This window comes from Salvelinus namaycush, chromosome 14 (genome assembly GCF_016432855.1).
Source record: "Salvelinus namaycush isolate Seneca chromosome 14, SaNama_1.0, whole genome shotgun sequence".
NCBI classification, from domain to species: Eukaryota; Metazoa; Chordata; class Actinopteri; order Salmoniformes; family Salmonidae; genus Salvelinus; species Salvelinus namaycush.
In genome coordinates, this window is record NC_052320.1 from 32,153,359 (window position 1) to 32,170,917 (window position 17,559).

General features: G+C 43.5%; 2 protein-coding genes across 3 annotated transcripts in view; one reads left to right on the forward strand and one right to left on the reverse strand.

Moving 5' to 3' along the window:
* The window catches only part of mtor (mechanistic target of rapamycin kinase), a 128,159-nt gene that overhangs the window by 25,191 nt on the left and 85,409 nt on the right, over nt 1–17,559 (forward strand). The gene's annotated exons all lie outside the window — the stretch shown is intronic.
* LOC120059398 (angiopoietin-related protein 7-like) lies at nt 2,463–5,919 on the reverse strand. The gene is made up of 5 exons (XM_039008418.1): nt 5,424–5,919; nt 3,922–4,022; nt 3,332–3,526; nt 2,767–2,962; nt 2,463–2,632 (listed from the first exon to the last, which is right to left on the reverse strand). Exons 1-5 carry the CDS (start codon nt 5,785–5,787, stop codon nt 2,463–2,465), a joined length of 1,026 nt encoding a protein of 341 aa, XP_038864346.1. The 5' UTR covers nt 5,788–5,919.

Sequence of the window (17,559 nt, forward strand, 5' to 3'; positions counted from 1 at the left end):
CATTTACAGTTTGATCGTGAGACTGGTAGCACGATCGCTTATTGCAGTGGCTGGAACCGAGTGTCATTGCATCTGGCCCATCTGTTTATAACAAATACGCGGCCATAATGTTTCCAGTGGAAATGAAATTTCAAATAAAGTTTGGTATGCTCAGATGTAAGGGGCTGCAACCTCTTAAGCAGAAGCTATCCTGTCAGACTGTGAGATGGGTACCCATCCAGTGCTGCTCGTCCTAACTCATATGCGTTATTTTAATTTTGTACATTCCTCCGACCAGTTTTCTATAAAACATTTTTTAAATAACTTTGGGGTTTAAACCGTAGCCCAATGCTTATGAAATGGTTTTCAAAAGGAACACATATGTAATGGGATGGACTCGCCTCCAACTCCTGTTCTTAACCACTGAACGAAGCATAGCAATATAGAACCTAACAGAACGTTGAGATAGAGGTGTGTTAGTTCTATTAGTGCCACTCTAATCATTTTCAAACAGATGCAGTTTTGAGATGTGCTTCCCTCATCACAAGATAAAAATGTAATAATATTATATAATACTTTTTAAAAATGTTTTATTTGCCTTTTGAAACAAGCTCTCCCTGCCATATACATTACATTGCTAACTACCTTTGCTAACTGCCATTGCTAACTACCATTTAATGCTAGTAATCATATAAGTGAAGTGCAATGCTTGACATCCATCAATCTGAAATGCACTCTGAAATGTTGTGTAGAAGGTAAGAGCTCTTACTAAAATTGATGGTTTCCGGCCGTCTACTGGAATGTTTGATAGTTTTATGAATACGTAGTTTCTTCTCAGCTGCATCTGAAAGACTATAAAAAATGATTGTATATCTCCTTGACGGCATATTGATTTAGTCATTTCCTTAATTTGACTTTTAAGATACTGCATATTTTACAGCGCCAGCAAAAGGACCAATAGCCAACGTCTCCTTCAGTACGATATCTTGATATAAATAGCTGAGGCTTTGGCAGTACCCTTTTAAGAAAGTTGGGCTTCCCTGTAAATGAACTGTAAAAGTCCCCCGTCAGGCCCTACAGTGGACGGGTCGAAGAAATGAAGTCTCAGCCATTAGCACAGGGGCATTCCACATACACAACCAAAAGGTTACACCTGGCCATAGGGTTCCTTGATTAATGAGGAATTCGACGGGAACCTCCCAGTTCTCCTTGGGAGCCCAAGCTCCCCTCCGCAGCTGCCAGTGGAAACCTTTTTGGACTGGTGAACCCACAAGCTCCTCATACATTAGCATGGCTCTGTCATTTGTCGTCTATCTTAAATTATCCTCAGAATTTGTCACCGTCCCTAAGCTCCCAATGACTTACTTTTAAGAATGTCGCTCATCCGCCAGTCTTTCTTGGGAAGGTGAGGAATGGAAGCACCCACACTTTATTTGGAATATCCTCCATCCTGACCTTCGCTCCTCTTTGAAGAGACTACACAGGCAGCGCATCTTGCTGAAGGCATTCCACTATATACTCTTACCATTTCAGTATGTAGTTGAAAAGCCCTTTTTCTTTAATTTTTTATGTGGTATTGACTGGGCGGGCAGTCGTGGGAAACGTGTGTGTTTGTGTGTGGTCTTGTTTCCTGGAGTTTGGCTATGTGACCTTTGACCTGTGGCATGAATGTCAGTGTGACCTGAGAGTCAGAGATCAGTGGTGGCTGAAGGCAAAGGCTTGGTCATTGTTGGTCAGAGACATGAGGGTGATCAACTGTCTGCTTCTCGAACCTACTGTTGCTCTTTCTCCGAACCAGCTAACCATTGGGGACTTGTGATAATTTGATGATATTGAACTAAGACAGACGGCTAGATGAATAAACTACATTGACTACCATCAGCAACACACTTCTTTTTTTAAAAATACACATTTATTTTCTATCCCACAAAACAACACAATATAGAGCTGTACACGTTTTACAAAAGACACAATTCCCCAAAAATCTACATGTTAGTTTCTCTCACAATAAAATATGTCGGGTACTTCTGATGAAAGTACATTATGTGGTCGTTCCCGTTCCAGTAGCTCACAAAGGCCCATTGCAAAACACTTGATGGATCTTCATATATTTTTTTGCATTGTCATACCTGCCCAATACATGTAATCAACTTAACCACAGGCTAGTAGACAGCTTGAGTTAGGACTGATAAATATACCCTATTGCTTTGAGACAATTGATGGAGGGAAGCAACATTCAGTTACCCTTACAGAACAGTGGTAAAGAGGCTTTTGTAAAGCTTTTAAGAAAATAAAGTATTTCAACGATAAATACAAAACTAACTACAATTTACAATCAAACATGTTAAATGCATTACGCATTCAACCCATAGAAATATTCCAGGCAATAACAAAGGTCAATGGGAAAGACTTTGGTTTCTCAGAGGCTTTGTTAAATCTATCGGCAAGCATGCACATCATCCAGGGTTTGAAGTTCGAAGCGTTTATGGTTGAAAATTCTGTGGCCGGATCTTCATCTCCACCCTCTTCAGGGAGTAGTTGGGCCCGTGCCAGCCGTACCAAGTGATTCCATCTGAGTTCTTGATGTGGTCGCCATAGCGATAGAACACGCCATTCAGGTTGGAGTCAGTGCAACAGTTGTACCAGTAACCACCTGTAGGGGAAAATAGTAATTGGAAAGAAATTGAAAGGTGTTCAAGAAATTGATTCCAATTAATTCTTACATGGAATCAATCTTAATCTATTCATCTAAATTGTGATTTAAACCCGAGTTTAAGTATTTTGTACCTTTGCGTAGTGAAGCACAGTCGTCCACACATTTGTCGTTGTCCTTGCCCTTGGTGCTGAAGTTGGTGTTGTTGTGGTAGCGCAGAGAGTCCCCGGCGTTTCCACTATAGTTGGCGATGAAGAGTTTGTAGCTGTTCAACTCGTTTTTCATTGTGAAGTAGCTGTACTCTGCAAAGCGGGTCTGGCCTTCCCAGTCCTTCATTGGAGAACAGAAAACACAAATAGTACCTGATTAACATATTTGCTGCACAGCTTGTGGTAAAACTACGCAACTGACAATATTGAACTTTGTAATTAAAATAGTAATGTTATCACTTTTGGCGACGCAAGAGGTTTACCACTTGCCCATGAGTTTTCTTTTTACTGTGTTTTGGGTGGTCTGTCTTCAGTCTCCTGGCTCTGAAGAAAACCTCCCACTTGCTAACATCAGTTTCCCAGGAGTGGTGTGTGTCAGAACCATGGAAAGCTTTACCAAGTTGTTATCTATTTACTACCCTCAATGTCTGGGGCCTGGTCTAAGCGGCTAGCCTGTTTTGGGTTTCCCACCCTCAGCCGTCCTTTGTACCTCCATCTCTATCCTCAGTGTGCTGGGCTGCCTTGTCATACGGAAGACGTTGTCATTGCCCAGCCAGAAGTCTCCGCGGATGGTGCCAAAGCCGTTCTTGTACTGTTTCCAGTCGCGGTTGAAGGAGGTCAGGCCCACCTTGCGTCTCTGGATGATCGTCCATCCACCGCCATTGCTTTCCATGTCACAGAATACCTGAAACCAACAGCACAGGTTAAACATGTGGATCAGTTGGTAGAGAATGGCGTTTACAACGCCAGGGTTGTGGGTTCGATTCCCATGGGGGACCAGTACAAAAATGTATGTACACACAACTGTAAGTTGCTCTACATAAGAGCGTCTGCTAAATGACTAAAATGTCAATGTAAACAACTTACCCCAACAAGTCTGTGAAAAGTCTACAGCGTAGTCTACAGAGTAGTCTACAGAGTAGTCTACAGAGTAGTCTACAGAGTAGTCTACAGAGTAGTCTACAGAGTAGTCTACAGAGTAGTCTACAGAGTAGTCTACAGAGTAGTCTACAGAGACTACAATGTAGCAGGGATGTGTGAACCTAAAACTTGTTTGCAGTTACAGGGTTCATCACTTACGTTGATCTCAGGGGTATTCAGGAAGTCATCTGCAGGCAGTTTGTACTCCCCAGAGATCTTGTAGTTCTTGGTGTACAGGGATGCACAGTCGTAGACGGCATCTAGAAAATAAAGGTTATGTCATTAGAGATGGCCAAACCAGATGCCGTTTCATGGTGGATTTAAAAAATGCTAATTGACTGAATCATGGGAATGGATGTCTGGCAGAGAAGTCAAAGACTGAGATAAAAGGATATTATACACGGCATGGTTCAGTTTCTTTGCATACTTCTCTCAATTGTTCATGTGATGGTATGGTGATACGGTTAGTGGTGCTCAGATCACTGGGGAGAAATGGATCCAATGCATCAAAAGGGGGCTAAAGTGTTTTCGAGGCTGGAGTAGAATCACTCTAATCTTTACTTTTCTTCCTGCTCTGCTTCCCCGTCTGCACAGTGTCTCTGTAATTTGCAGAGTCTTTTATAACGCTTCTCTCTGTTTACCGTGCCTGAATCATAAAAGTAACACTGCTAAGACTGGCTAATAGGGTATGAAAAGAATACACTTCGACATGCCTGGTTAAATCTCCCCACAGTGATGAATGGTTTGGTTAAGTTCAGATGACTGATGGAAACAATTTGGCTTTGATGGAGGTGGTCTTTATTGACAGACTTCGTGCAGACAGGACACTACGAGTTGAAATTATGGCTTTTGGCTGCCATGATACACCCAGACAGGCTTGCACACTATAATCTCCATTATCACCAATTGATGGCAGCTGTTTGGTGCCCAAGATTCAGAGCGCCCACAGCTAATTATAGTTTGTCCAAAAATATGTTTCTAGTGTCCTGTAAATTAAAATGTTTGTATTTTTGACAAACAACAACACCCTACATACCAATGTAGTAGAACACATTTTGTTTGGTTGTTTAATGGTTTTGAAACTAATAGTCGTGTCTCTCTTTAAGGGGTATTTTTATGTGGATCGTTTTCTGACTGCAGACTGACTGATGTCATAAAGAGGAGGGAAAAATACCTTTAAGACAACCAAATTTCCTGTGTGTCTGACATTAGGTGTGTGCTATGAATATATATATATGGCAGTGTGTAATGTATGGCAGCCAGTGATTTTCACACCTGTGGAGAGCATCTGGCAGAAGATGCTGAGCAGGCAAGTGCGATAGAGAGGGAGAAAGAGAAGTATCGTCTGGGTCTAAACTTAACTGGGTCTGCCATGTGGAGCTGGACAGATTCCACTCTGGCCATTTGTCACAGTCACTACTGTAGTACTGCATTCACCTACTCAAAGGCTATTATTATTTCACCAGAAAACCTTTTGTGTTTTATTCCTACTAATTATTCAATTTCAAACACTTTTTGATGCCTTCATTTAGCCTCTTTTTTTCCACTGAAGTAATGAAAACACTACATTTTAAATTTACACTAAAGTAGTGTTTAATTTCTCTTTTCTTCTTTGTTGCTGTGGCGCAATGAACAAATTAAAGGGGCTGGTAAGTTCTTACCTGACGAGGTCTGAATGGCAGACTCGACGGCTTGTAGCTGCATGATCTCCACCCGGTTGTTGATCTCGGAATACTTGCTCTCGGCCTCTGTGACGCGGGCCTCCTGCTGCCGGTTCTGCTTGTCCAGCTCCATCATCTGCCGAACTACGTTCATCAAGTCTGCCTCCTGCTTGCGGTTCAGCTCCTCCAGGAGGCTGGTTAGGTTGGCCACCTGTACCTTCAGGGAGCGCACCTCATCGCAGCACTGCGCCTTTGGAGGCTTGGGTGGCGCCAGCCTCTTCCTTGGGTTCTGCGCCCACGCTTCTGTCAGCACCAGCAGCAGGGTGACAGTTAGAGCCACCGTCCGCAATGACATCTTAACCATTTTCTATGTTTCAAAAATGAGATACTTGCACCTATGTACTCTTTTCTCTTGCTCTGCTGGAATACAAGCTGTCCTGGTCCAGTCTGATTCTTTAGCGGTGCTGGAGGTCCTGAAGAGGCTCAGTAAACAGGATTGGTTGGAGTGAGTTAGGAATCAAAGTGCTGACTGGTTGACGTGAAGCTCCCTTTAGCCAACTGTTTGCTCAGGCTCTCTGCTCCTCAGTAAAGCACTGCTGTGGCTGGTGCATCTTAAATATTTTTGACATGTGTGCCCTCCCCTTTGTGGTTGTGCTCACAGTCACTGACCCCCCTCCAACCCTCTTGGCGGAGGGCCTTCTCCACCCCTGTTTCTCCCCCCCCCCACCTCTCCATCTCTCTCTCGCTCACTCTTGTTGGTTCTGCTCTGTGTCTCGTTTCTTTGTCAGGTGTTGAAAGTTTATTTTTCGCCCTGTCTGAAAGAGCAAAGGGAGTGGCTTTGTATCCAATAGCCTTTCATTCCCTATGACTCATCTTCATACAGAGGCACACCTTGCTAATTACTTTTGATACTTGTATCAAGCTTTGTGATTTTACTGCTCAAAGTAATGGTATGTGTGCAACGTATCTTTGGCTTGCCTTCACACCTGAAGGTAGTCCTTTTTAATGGTAGTTGTGTTTCAGCAATAAACGCTGCCTCTTTACATGCCAAAGGAATTTAAGGTGCTAAGTACTCTTAATTGAGGTTTAGGCACACGTATGTTATTGATGCCACTGTGTGTGGTCCTGTCCCTTTTCTAGCACAGAGGAGTGACCATATGAGTTACAATAAGTCAACATGAGTGACAATAAGTCAACCAGTTACTGTACATCGAGGGAACAAGCAAGCCACAAAAGAGCTGAAAGAATGCCAAACCTCCACTAGAAAGGACTTGGCTTTTATAGTTTTGTTTATTGTGTTTGGGATGTAAGTGTGCGTGCGTGCTGTGCTCCTCAGTTTGATGTCCTTGTGATCTAAGGCCCGACACTGAGAACCAAATAGTTTCCTCAATCAATATGTCTTCAGAACTATTTACAGTGCATTCAGAAAGTATTGATACCCCTTGACTTATTTCACATTTTGTTGTGTTACAGCCTGTATTCAAAATGGATTAAATATATATTTTTCTCACTCTTCTACATATAATACCCCATAATTACAGTGAAAACATGTTTTTAGAAATTTTGTGAAAATTAAATGCAGAAATATCTAATTTACATAAGTATTTACACCCCTGAGTCATTACATGCTAGAATTTTTGGCATTGATTACAGCTGTGAGTGTTTCTGGGTAAGTCTAATAACTTTCCACACCTGGATTGTGTGACATTTGCCCATTTTTTTTTATTATTTTCAAAATTCTTAAGTTCTGTCAAGTTGGTTTTTGATCATTGCTAGACAACCATTTTCAAGTCTTGCCGTAGATTTAAGTCAAAACTGGAACTCAGACACTCGAACATTCATTGTCTTCTTGGTAAGCAACTCCAGTGTAGATTTGGCCTTGTGTTTTAGGTTATTGTCCTGCTGAAAGGGGAATTCATCTACTAGTGTCTGGTGGAAAGTAGACTGAACCAGGTTTTCTTCTAGGATTTTCCTGTGCTTTAAAAAAAACTTCCGTCCTTCGCGATTACAAGCATACCCATAACACGACGCAGCCACCACTATGCTTCAAAATATGGAGCGTGTTACTCAGTAATGTGCCACTAATGTGCCACTAACATAACACCTTGTATTCAGGACACAAAGTGAATTGCTTTGCCCCATTTTTTGTGTTATTACTTTAGTGCCTTTTTGCAAACAGGATGCATTTTTGGAGAGAATGCCAAGAGTGTGTAAAGCTGTCATCAAGGCAAAGGGTGTTTACTTTGAAGAATCTCAAATATAAAATATATTTTGATTTGTATAACACTTTTGGTTACTACATGATTCCATGTGTGTTATTTCATAGTTTTGATGTCTTCACTATTATTGTACAATGTAGAAAATAGTAAAAAATAAAGGAAAACAATTTAATGAGTAGGTGTTCTAAAAAATTGGATCGTGTGTGTGTGTATAGATATATATAACATTTATTAAATATTTTACGACCATACTGTGAAGTAGGAACCAGTGTCAAAGGACTTAGATCCTGTAACCGGTCACATATGGCATCAAAATGTTGGCCACATGCTATACCTTGCCACCTCTTTCACAAGAAACATATTTCTGCTGTGAATAAAGGCTTAGAGGAATACAAATCACAACATTTTCCCCATGTCATGCCCATTGAGTATATTTTTTTTGTGTAGCGTTTGGTTTAGTCATAGACGAGAGTCAGCCTTTAGGAAATAAGTGGATAATATGCTTTCCTAGTAATTTTGTGTATCGTTTGGTTTAGTCATAGACGTGAGTCAGTCTTAAAGAAATAAGTGGATAATATGCTTTCCTAGATATTCTCGATGCCTAAAAACAGTGTTGTGAATCATATTTCACTCTCAAGCAATATGTCCCTGAGGCCTTGCTATTCATTGGGCCTGGAATCTGTCAAATAGCACTAGTGCTGGAACTTCCAGCTGGATATTAGTTCATACTGTTAGCACCACGTTGCTTTTCCCCCCAGGATTCACTGTTTTCTCAAAATATTCTCTTGCTTCGCACCATGCGGCATGTGAAGAATGCAGAGCACCCATTGACATTAGAGGTGTTAAGACCAATAAACCTCCGCGAAGGCCCCCTATTTGTGTGGCTCCCATGGATAGCCCTTATAGTTTTCTATGCAATTTAAAAAAAACACATTAAGAGCTCGCCCTGCTGCTCCCAACACAATGGTTCTCTACTTTTGATAAGCATGTAGTGTTTTCCACAAGCACATGGAGAAGCCAGCCAGGATCCCCCGGCTCGGGTTATGCACTTGTTTTGCGTAACAAGCTCTATTTTAGTGGCCTCTGTCACATTCTAATGTCTTGATTCCATCCTTAATATGCAGCAAAATGATGACATACTTTATTGGGTTTACCTCCCAGATTGGAAAAATAAGTTTTGGTATTGTGTTTACAATTTAAATGACTGAACATGTATGAATTCAGTGTATTGCTAGTTTTTGGGGATATCGTCTAGACCTAGGCCTATATGATCAGGACATTACACCGTTTTTTTAAACATTTAACCTGTCTTCTCTTGAGAGTCAAGTATTTTACTGCAAGATATAAATTGCCAAAATTATGATTGTTCTTCAAATGATATATTTTATTAAAACAGGAAAATGAAGTAAATTGCCCAAATTATCTTAAATAAATTAAAGGTTACATTTAAAATCAAACAAATTGTGTGATGGCCACTCAGTTAAATTAGTGAAAGAATTTCAACAATTGCAACTCTCTTTGTGAATTGCAGTATGTCATTTATTTATTAACAACTTGTGTATCTATTGACCAACAGATTTCTTCCTAAATAATCTTGTCTGCTGACTTCCGCAGGCTTCAAACTACCTTTCTTAGAGGCATTTTCTCAGGTATCTGCAATACAGGTATGATTGAAGAATGAAGCAGGTGTTAATCATGGGCTTTGCTACACAGAAAGCAGGTGTTGTCTACTCCATTGTCAGACTTTGATTAAATCAGTAGACCTACAGTGCCTTCAGAGTATTCAGACTCCTTGACTTGTTCCACATTTTGTTAGGTTACAGCCTTATTATGAAATTGATTTAATAGGTCCCCCCCCCCCCCCCCCCCCGTCAATCTACACACAATACCTCATAATGACAAAGCAAAAACATTCTTAGAAATTTTTACTAATTTATTAAACATAAGGAGCTGAAATATCACATTTGCATAGGTATTCAGACCCTTTACGCAGTACTTTGTTGAAGCACCTTTGGCAGCGATTACAGCTTCGAGTCTTCTTGGGTATGATGCTACAAGCTTGGCACACCTGTATTTGGTGGTTTCTCCCATTCTTCTCTGCAGATCCTCTCAAGCTCTGTCAGGTTGGATGGGAAGCGTTGCTGCGGGACAGACAGACAGACAGACAGAGAGAGGAGATCCAGGACAGACAGACAGACAGACAGACAGACAGACAGACAGACAGACAGACAGACAGACAGACAGACAGACAGACAGACAGACAGACAGACAGACAGACAGACAGACAGACAGAGGAGATCTGGGACAGAGAGAGAGAGAGGAGATCTGGGACAGAGAGAGAGAGAGGAGATCTGGGACAGAGAGAGAGAGAGGAGATCTGGGACAGAGAGAGAGAGAGGAGATCTGGGACAGAGAGACAGAGAGGAGATCTGGGACAGAGAGACAGAGAGGAGATCCGGGACAGACAGACAGACAGATAGACAGACAGACAGACAGAGAGGAGATCCGGGACAGACAGACAGACAGACAGACAGAGAGGAGATCCGGGACAGACAGACAGCACAGCAATTTTCTGGTCTCCAGAGATGTTCGATCGGGTTCAAGTAGTCAGGGCTCTGGCTCGGCCACTCAAGGACAATTCAGAGACTTGTCCTGTACCAGTATACAAATTAGGGAGCCAAATGAACGGCTCTCTAACTGATGTTTCGGTAGGCTACTGACAAGTCACTCATTTTAACATCAGTGTCTGGCAAGTCCTGATGGACTATATATCAAAAATACAAATGAGATCTTTAGTTTACTTATCCAGATGTGATACCATGGACATTTAGGAATGGCAAAGGGATGTAGGAGATTGACTTTATTCAGTCAGTTCGACACCTTTTATAAACTAGTTAAGCTTGCTGTTCATCAATCAAAGCACAGTTAGCCTATGCGCCATCACTTTGTGGCTTCATATGAAACCCGCAAAATAAATTAAATGAATGTGCTAGATACAATAAACTATGTGGATTTCGACTCATCATTACCACATTATATGCGATGTACAAATTGATTCACATAGTCGATGAAGGAGCATCGTGCTCTCTCCCTCCGTGTAAAGACATTTGACTGCAACCACAGCGTACACCACACACACACACACAGACAGACAGGATCCGGGACAGACAGACAGGATCCGGGACAGACAGACAGGATCCGGGACAGACAGACAGGATCCGGGACAGACAGACAGGATCCGGGACAGACAGACAGGATCCGGGACAGACAGAGAGATAGGATCCGGGACAGACAGACAGACAGACAGACAGACAAGATCCGAGACAGACAAGATCCGGGACAGACAGACAGACAAGATCCGGGACAGACAGACAGACAAGATCCGGGACAGACAGACAGACAAGATCCGGGACAGACAGACAGACAAGATCCGGGACAGACAGACAGACAAGATCCGGGACAGACAGACAGACAAGATCCGGGACAGACAGACAGACAAGATCCGGGACAGACAGACAGACAGACAAGATCCGGGACAGACAGACAGACAGACAAGATCCGGGACAGACAGACAGACAGACAGACAAGATCCGGGACAGACAGACAGACAGACAAGATCCGGGACAGACAGACAGACAGACAAGATCCGGGACAGACAGACAGACAGACAAGATTCGGGACAGACAGACAGACAGACAAGATTCGGGACAGACAGACAGACAGACAAGATCCGGGACAGACAGACAGACAGACAAGATCCGGGACAGACAGACAGACAGACAGACAGACAGACAAGATCCGGGACAGACAGACAGACAGACAAGATCCGGGACAGACAGACAGACAGACAAGATCCGGGACAGACAGACAGACAGACAAGATTCGGGACAGACAGACAGACAGACAAGATTCGGGACAGACAGACAGACAGACAAGATCCGGGACAGACAGACAGACAGACAAGATCCGGGACAGACAGACAGACAGACAAGATCCGGGACAGACAGACAGACAGACAAGATCCGGGACAGACAGACAGACAGACAAGATCCGGGACAGACAGACAGACAGACAAGATCCGGGACAGACAGACAGACAGACAAGATCCGGGACAGACAGACAGACAGACAAGATCCGGGACAGACAGACAGACAGACAAGATCCAGGACAGACAGACAGACAGACAAGATCCGGGACAGACAGACAGACAAGATCCGGGACAGACAGACAGACAGACAGACAGACAGACAGGATCCGGGACAGACAGACAGACAGACAAGATCCGGGACAGACAGACAAGATCCGGGACAGACAGACAAGATTCGGGACAGACAGACAGACAGACAAGATTCGGGACAGACAGACAGACAGACAAGATCCGGGACAGACAGACAGACAGACAAGATCCGGGACAGACAGACAGACAGACAAGATCCGGGACAGACAGACAGACAGACAAGATCCGGGACAGACAGACAGACAGACAAGATCCGGGACAGACAGACAGACAGACAAGATCCGGGACAGACAGACAGACAGACAAGATCCGGGACAGACAGACAGACAGACAAGATCCGGGACAGACAGACAGACAGACAAGATCCGGGACAGACAGACAGACAGACAGACAGACAGACAGACAGGATCCGGGACAGACAGACAGACAGACAAGATCCGGGACAGACAGACAAGATCCGGGACAGACAGACAAGATCCGGGACAGACAGACAGACAAGATCCGGGACAGACAGACAGACAGACAGACAAGATCCGGGACAGACAGACAGACAGACAGACAGACAGACAGACAGACAGACAGACAGACAGACAGACAGACAGACAAGATCCGAGACAGACAAGATCCAGGACAGACAGACAGACAAGATCCGGGACAGACAGACAGACAAGATCCGGGACAGACAGACAGACAAGATCCGGGATAGACAGACAGACAAGATCCGGGACAGACAGACAGACAGACAAGATCCGGGACAGACAGACAGACAGACAAGATCCGGGACAGACAGACAGACAGACAAGATCCGGGACAGACAGACAGACAAGATCCGGGACAGACAGACAGACAAGATCCGGGACAGACAGACAGACAGACAGACAGACAGACAGACAGACAGACAGGATCCGGGACAGACAGACAGACAGACAAGATCCGGGACAGACAGACAAGATCCGGGACAGACAGACAAGATCCGGGACAGACAGACAAGATCCGGGACAGACAGACAGACAAGATCCGGGACAGACAGACAGACAGACAGACAAGATCCGGGACAGACCGACAGACAGACAGACAGACAGACAGACAGACAGACAGACAGACAGACAGACAAGATCCGAGACAGACAAGATCCAGGACAGACAGACAGACAAGATCCGAGACAGACAAGATCCAGGACAGACAGACAGACAAGATCCGGGACAGACAGACAGACAAGATCCGGGACAGACAGACAGACAAGATCCGGGATAGACAGACAGACAAGATCCGGGACAGACAGACAGACAGACAAGATCCGGGACAGACAGACAGACAGACAAGATCCGGGACAGACAGACAGACAGACAAGATCCGGGACAGACAGACAGACAGACAAGATCCGGGACAGACAGACAGACAGACAAGATCCGGGACAGACAGACAGACAGACAGACAGACAAGATCCGGGACAGACAGACAGACAGACAAGATCCGGGACAGACAGACAAGATCCGGGACAGACAGACAGACAAGATCCGGGACAGACAGACAGACAAGATCCGGGACAGACAGACAGACAGACAGACAAGATCCGGGACAGACAGACAGACAGACAAGATCCGGGACAGACAGACAGAGAGAGAGGAGATCTGGGACAGACAGACAGACAGAGAGAGAGGAGATCTGGGACAGACACAGACGGACGGACGGACGGACGGACGGACGAGATCCGGGACAGACGGACGGACGAGATCCGGGACAGACGGACGGACGAGATCCGGGACAGACGGACGGACGAGATCCGGGACAGACGGACGGACGAGATCCGGGACAGACAGACAGAGGAGATCCGGGACAGACAGACAGACAGACAGGGAGAGGAGATCCGGGACAGACAACTGTCAAACCCGCAGTGTTTCCCTGTCAACGCTCACGGTAGAAGATGCATATTGTTCATTCTAGTGGGGGAGAGTTTGGCAGACTTTTTTTTCTGAATTTAAAAGTAGCATAGTTTATTCATATCGTTCATTCCAGCGGGAGAGGGCTTGGTGGACTTTTTTTTCTGACTTGCAAATTGTAAAGAAGTAGGCCAGTTAATTTAAGTGAAAAAAGTACTGTATAGCCGACGCTAGTGGAAAACACTGAGTTTGAGCTGATGGAATGAATTGTGCCAAGTGTTTCTCATCAGAAGTTTCTCACCGCCAGACATCTTCTTTCGAAAAACCCCTGTAAAGCGTTTGAAATCAAACTGTCCGGTGACCAGAGGGCCAAGCTGTCCGTCTCAGTCAAAGCACTCATGGGTTCAATTAGAGAGAGGGACGTAACGGGAGCCAACAAATTCCAGGGCTCCTCTCTGAGCTAAAATTATATAACATTTATTAAAGTAAAGTCTTCCACCTGATGTCAAGTACCTCCGCACAGATTACCCTTTTTTTTATTTTATTTTAGAACAAGTTGCTTGAATCAAATGTATAAATGCAAACCTTGTTTTATCCTTTTACTTTTATGACCACAGACCTTCATTGATGTATTTAGAGCTATTCTGTACTGCTATCATGATGTGTATTAAGTAAAACATTCCATTTCAAACAAAGATACAGTGCCTTCAGAAAGTATTGACTTATTCTACTTTTTGTTACAGCCTGAATTCAAAATTCATTTACAAAAAAATCTCGCCCATCTACACACAATACCCCATAATGACAAAGTGAAAACATGTTTTTAGAAATGTTTGCAACGTTATAGAAAATGAAATACAGAAATATCTCCCATAGGTATTCACAGCCCTGAGTCAATAATTTGTAGAAGCACCTTTGGCAGGGATTACAGCTGTGAGCCCTTCTGGGTAAGTCTCTAAGAGCTTTCCACACCTGGATTGTGCAACATTTGCCCATTTATTTTCAAAATTCTTCAAGCTCTGTCAAATTGGTTGTTGATCATTGCTAGACAACCATTTTCAAGTCTTGCCATAGACTTTCAAGCAGATTTAAGATAATGCTAACTTGGCCACTGAGGAACATTCATTGCCTTCTTGGTAAGCAACTCCAGTATAGATTTGGTCTTGTGTTTTAGGTTATTGTCCTGCTGAAATGTGAATTAATCTCCCAGTGTCTGGTGTAAAGTAGACTGAACCAGGTTTTCCTCTACTATTTTGCTTGTGCTTAGCTCCATTCTGTTTCTTTTTTATCCTGAAACTCCCCAGTTCATAGCGATTTACAAGCATACCCATAACATGATTCAGCCACCACTATGCTTGAAAATACGGGGAGTGGTACTTAGTCATGTTGTTGTATTGGATTTACCCCAAACATAACACTCCGTATTCAGGACGAAAAGTTAGTTGCTTTGCCACATTACTTTAGTGCCTTATTGCAAACGGGATGCATGTCTTGGAACATTTGTATTCAATACAAGCTTCCTTCTTTTCACTCTTTCAATTAGGTTTGTATTGTGGAGTAACTACAATGTTGTTCATCCATCCTCAGTTTTCTTCTATCACAGCCATTAAACTCTGTAAATGTTTTAAAGTCAACATTGGCCTCATGGTGAAATCCCTGAGCGTTTTCCTTCCTCGCCGGCAACTGAGTTAAGAAGGACACCTGTATTTTTGAAGTGACTGGGTGTATTGATACACCATCAAAGTGTAATTAATAACTTCACCATGCTCAAAGGGATATTCAACGTCTGCTTTTTTTTGTCTACCAATAGGTGCCCTTCTTTGCGAGGCATTGGAAAACCTCCCTGGTCTTTATGGTTGATTCTGTGTTTGAAATTCACTGCTTGACTGAGGGACCGTACAATCTTCTGCATGTGTGGGTTACAGAGATGAGGTAGTCATTCAAAAAATCATGTTAACCACTATTATTGCACACAGAGTGAGTCCATGCAACTTATTATGTGACTTGTTAAGCACATTTTACACCTGAACTTATTTAGGCTTCCCATAACAAAGGGGTTGAGTACTTATTGACTCAAGACAATTCAGCTTTTAATTCTTTATTAAATTGTGAACATTTCTAAAAACATAATTCCACTTTGACGTTATGGGGTAGTGTGTGTGTGTGTGTGTGTGTGTGTGTGTGTGTGTGTGTGTGTGTGTGTGTGTGTGTGTGTGTGTGTGTGTGTGTGTGTGTGTGTGTGTGTGTGTGTGTGTGTGTGTGTGTGTGTGTGTGTGTGTGTGTGTGTGTGTCAATTTTAATCCATTCAGGCTGTAACACAAAATATAAAAAGTCACGTGGTGTGAATACTTTCTGAAGACATTCCAGGGTTGAAAATGTATGTAGATATTAAATTACCTTTCTGTTACCTTTTGGTCTTTGCTGTGATTTCCATCAAATTGGTAGTGATGTGAATGTTTCTGTAATTCCCTGTGGTCTGTACTGAGTTAATGCCAAACAGATTTGTGGTCCATAACTACAGTAAGCTCTGAAACTATTGGGACAGTAGCAAATGTTTTGTTATTTTGGCTCTGTACTCCAGCACTTTGGATTTGAAATAATACATATGAATGACTATGAAGTTAAAGTGCAGATTTTCAGCTTTAATTTGAGGGTGTTTTCATCCATATCGGGTGAACCGTTTAGATATCACAGCACTTTGTGTATGTAAAATCTTCATTTTAGGGACCAAAACTATTGGGACAAATTCACTTACAGTGCATTTGGAAAGTATTCAGACCCCTTGACTTTTTCCTAATTTTGTTACATTACAGCCTTATTCTAAAATTGATTAAATAGTTTTTCCCCCAGCATCAATCTACACACAATACTCCATAATGACAAAGCAAAAACAGGCTTTTAGACATTTTTGCAAATGTATTGAGAGTAAAAAACTGAAATATGACATTTGCTTAAGAATTCAGACCATTTCCTCAGTACTTTGTTGAAGCACCTTCGACAGCGATTACAGCTTCGAGTCTTCTTGGGTATGACGCTACATGCTTGGCACACCTGTATTTGAGGAGTTTCTCCCATTCTTCTTTGCAGATCCGCACAAGCTCTGTCAGGTTGGATGGGGAGCGTCGCTGCACAGCTATTTACAGGTCTCTCCAGAGATGTTCGTTCGGGTTCAAGTCCGGGCTCTGGCGTGGCCACTCAAGGACATTGAGACTTGTCCCGAAGCCAGTCCTGCGTTGTCTTGGCTGTGTGGTTAGGGTCGTTGTCCTGTTGGAAGGTGAACCTTCGCCCCTGTCTGAGGTCCTGAGCGCTCTGAGCAGGTTTTCATCAAGGGTCTCTCTGTACTTTGCTCCATTCATCTTTCCCTCGGTCCTGACTTCTCTCAGTCCCTGCCGCTGAAACCCCACAGCATGATGCTGCCACCACCATGCTTCATCGTAGGGATTGGGCCAGGTTTCCTCCAGACGTGACGCTTGGCATTCAGACCAAAGAGTTACATCAGACCAGAGAATCTTGTTTCTCATGGTCTGAGAGTCCTTTAGGTGCCTTTTGGCAAACTCCAAGCGGGCTGTCATGTGCCTTTTACTGAGGAGTGGCTTCCGTCTGGCCACTCTACCATAAAGGCCTGATTGGTGGAGTACTGCAGTGATGATGGTCCTCCTGGAAGGTTCTCTCATCTCCACAGAGGAACTATGGAGCTCTGTCAGAGTGACTATCGGGTTCTTGGTCCTTCTCCCCCGATTACTCAGTTAGGCCTAATGGCCAGCTCTAGGCAGAGTCTTAGTGGTTCCAAACTTCTTCCA

What these genes read in the sequence shown, in the direction of transcription:
- LOC120059398 (XM_039008418.1), bottom strand. Translation starts at nt 5,787, where the DNA reads ATGGTTAAGATGTCATTGCGGACGGTGGCTCTAACTGTCACCCTGCTG. An exon ending in TGAATACCCCTGAGATCAAC is followed by an intron (nt 3,527 to 3,921) that starts GTAAGTGATGAA and finishes TGTTGGTTTCAG; the next exon opens with GTATTCTGTGACATGGAAAG. An exon ending in CTGTGCTTCACTACGCAAAG is followed by an intron (nt 2,633 to 2,766) that starts GTACAAAATACT and finishes TTTCCCCTACAG; the next exon opens with GTGGTTACTGGTACAACTGT.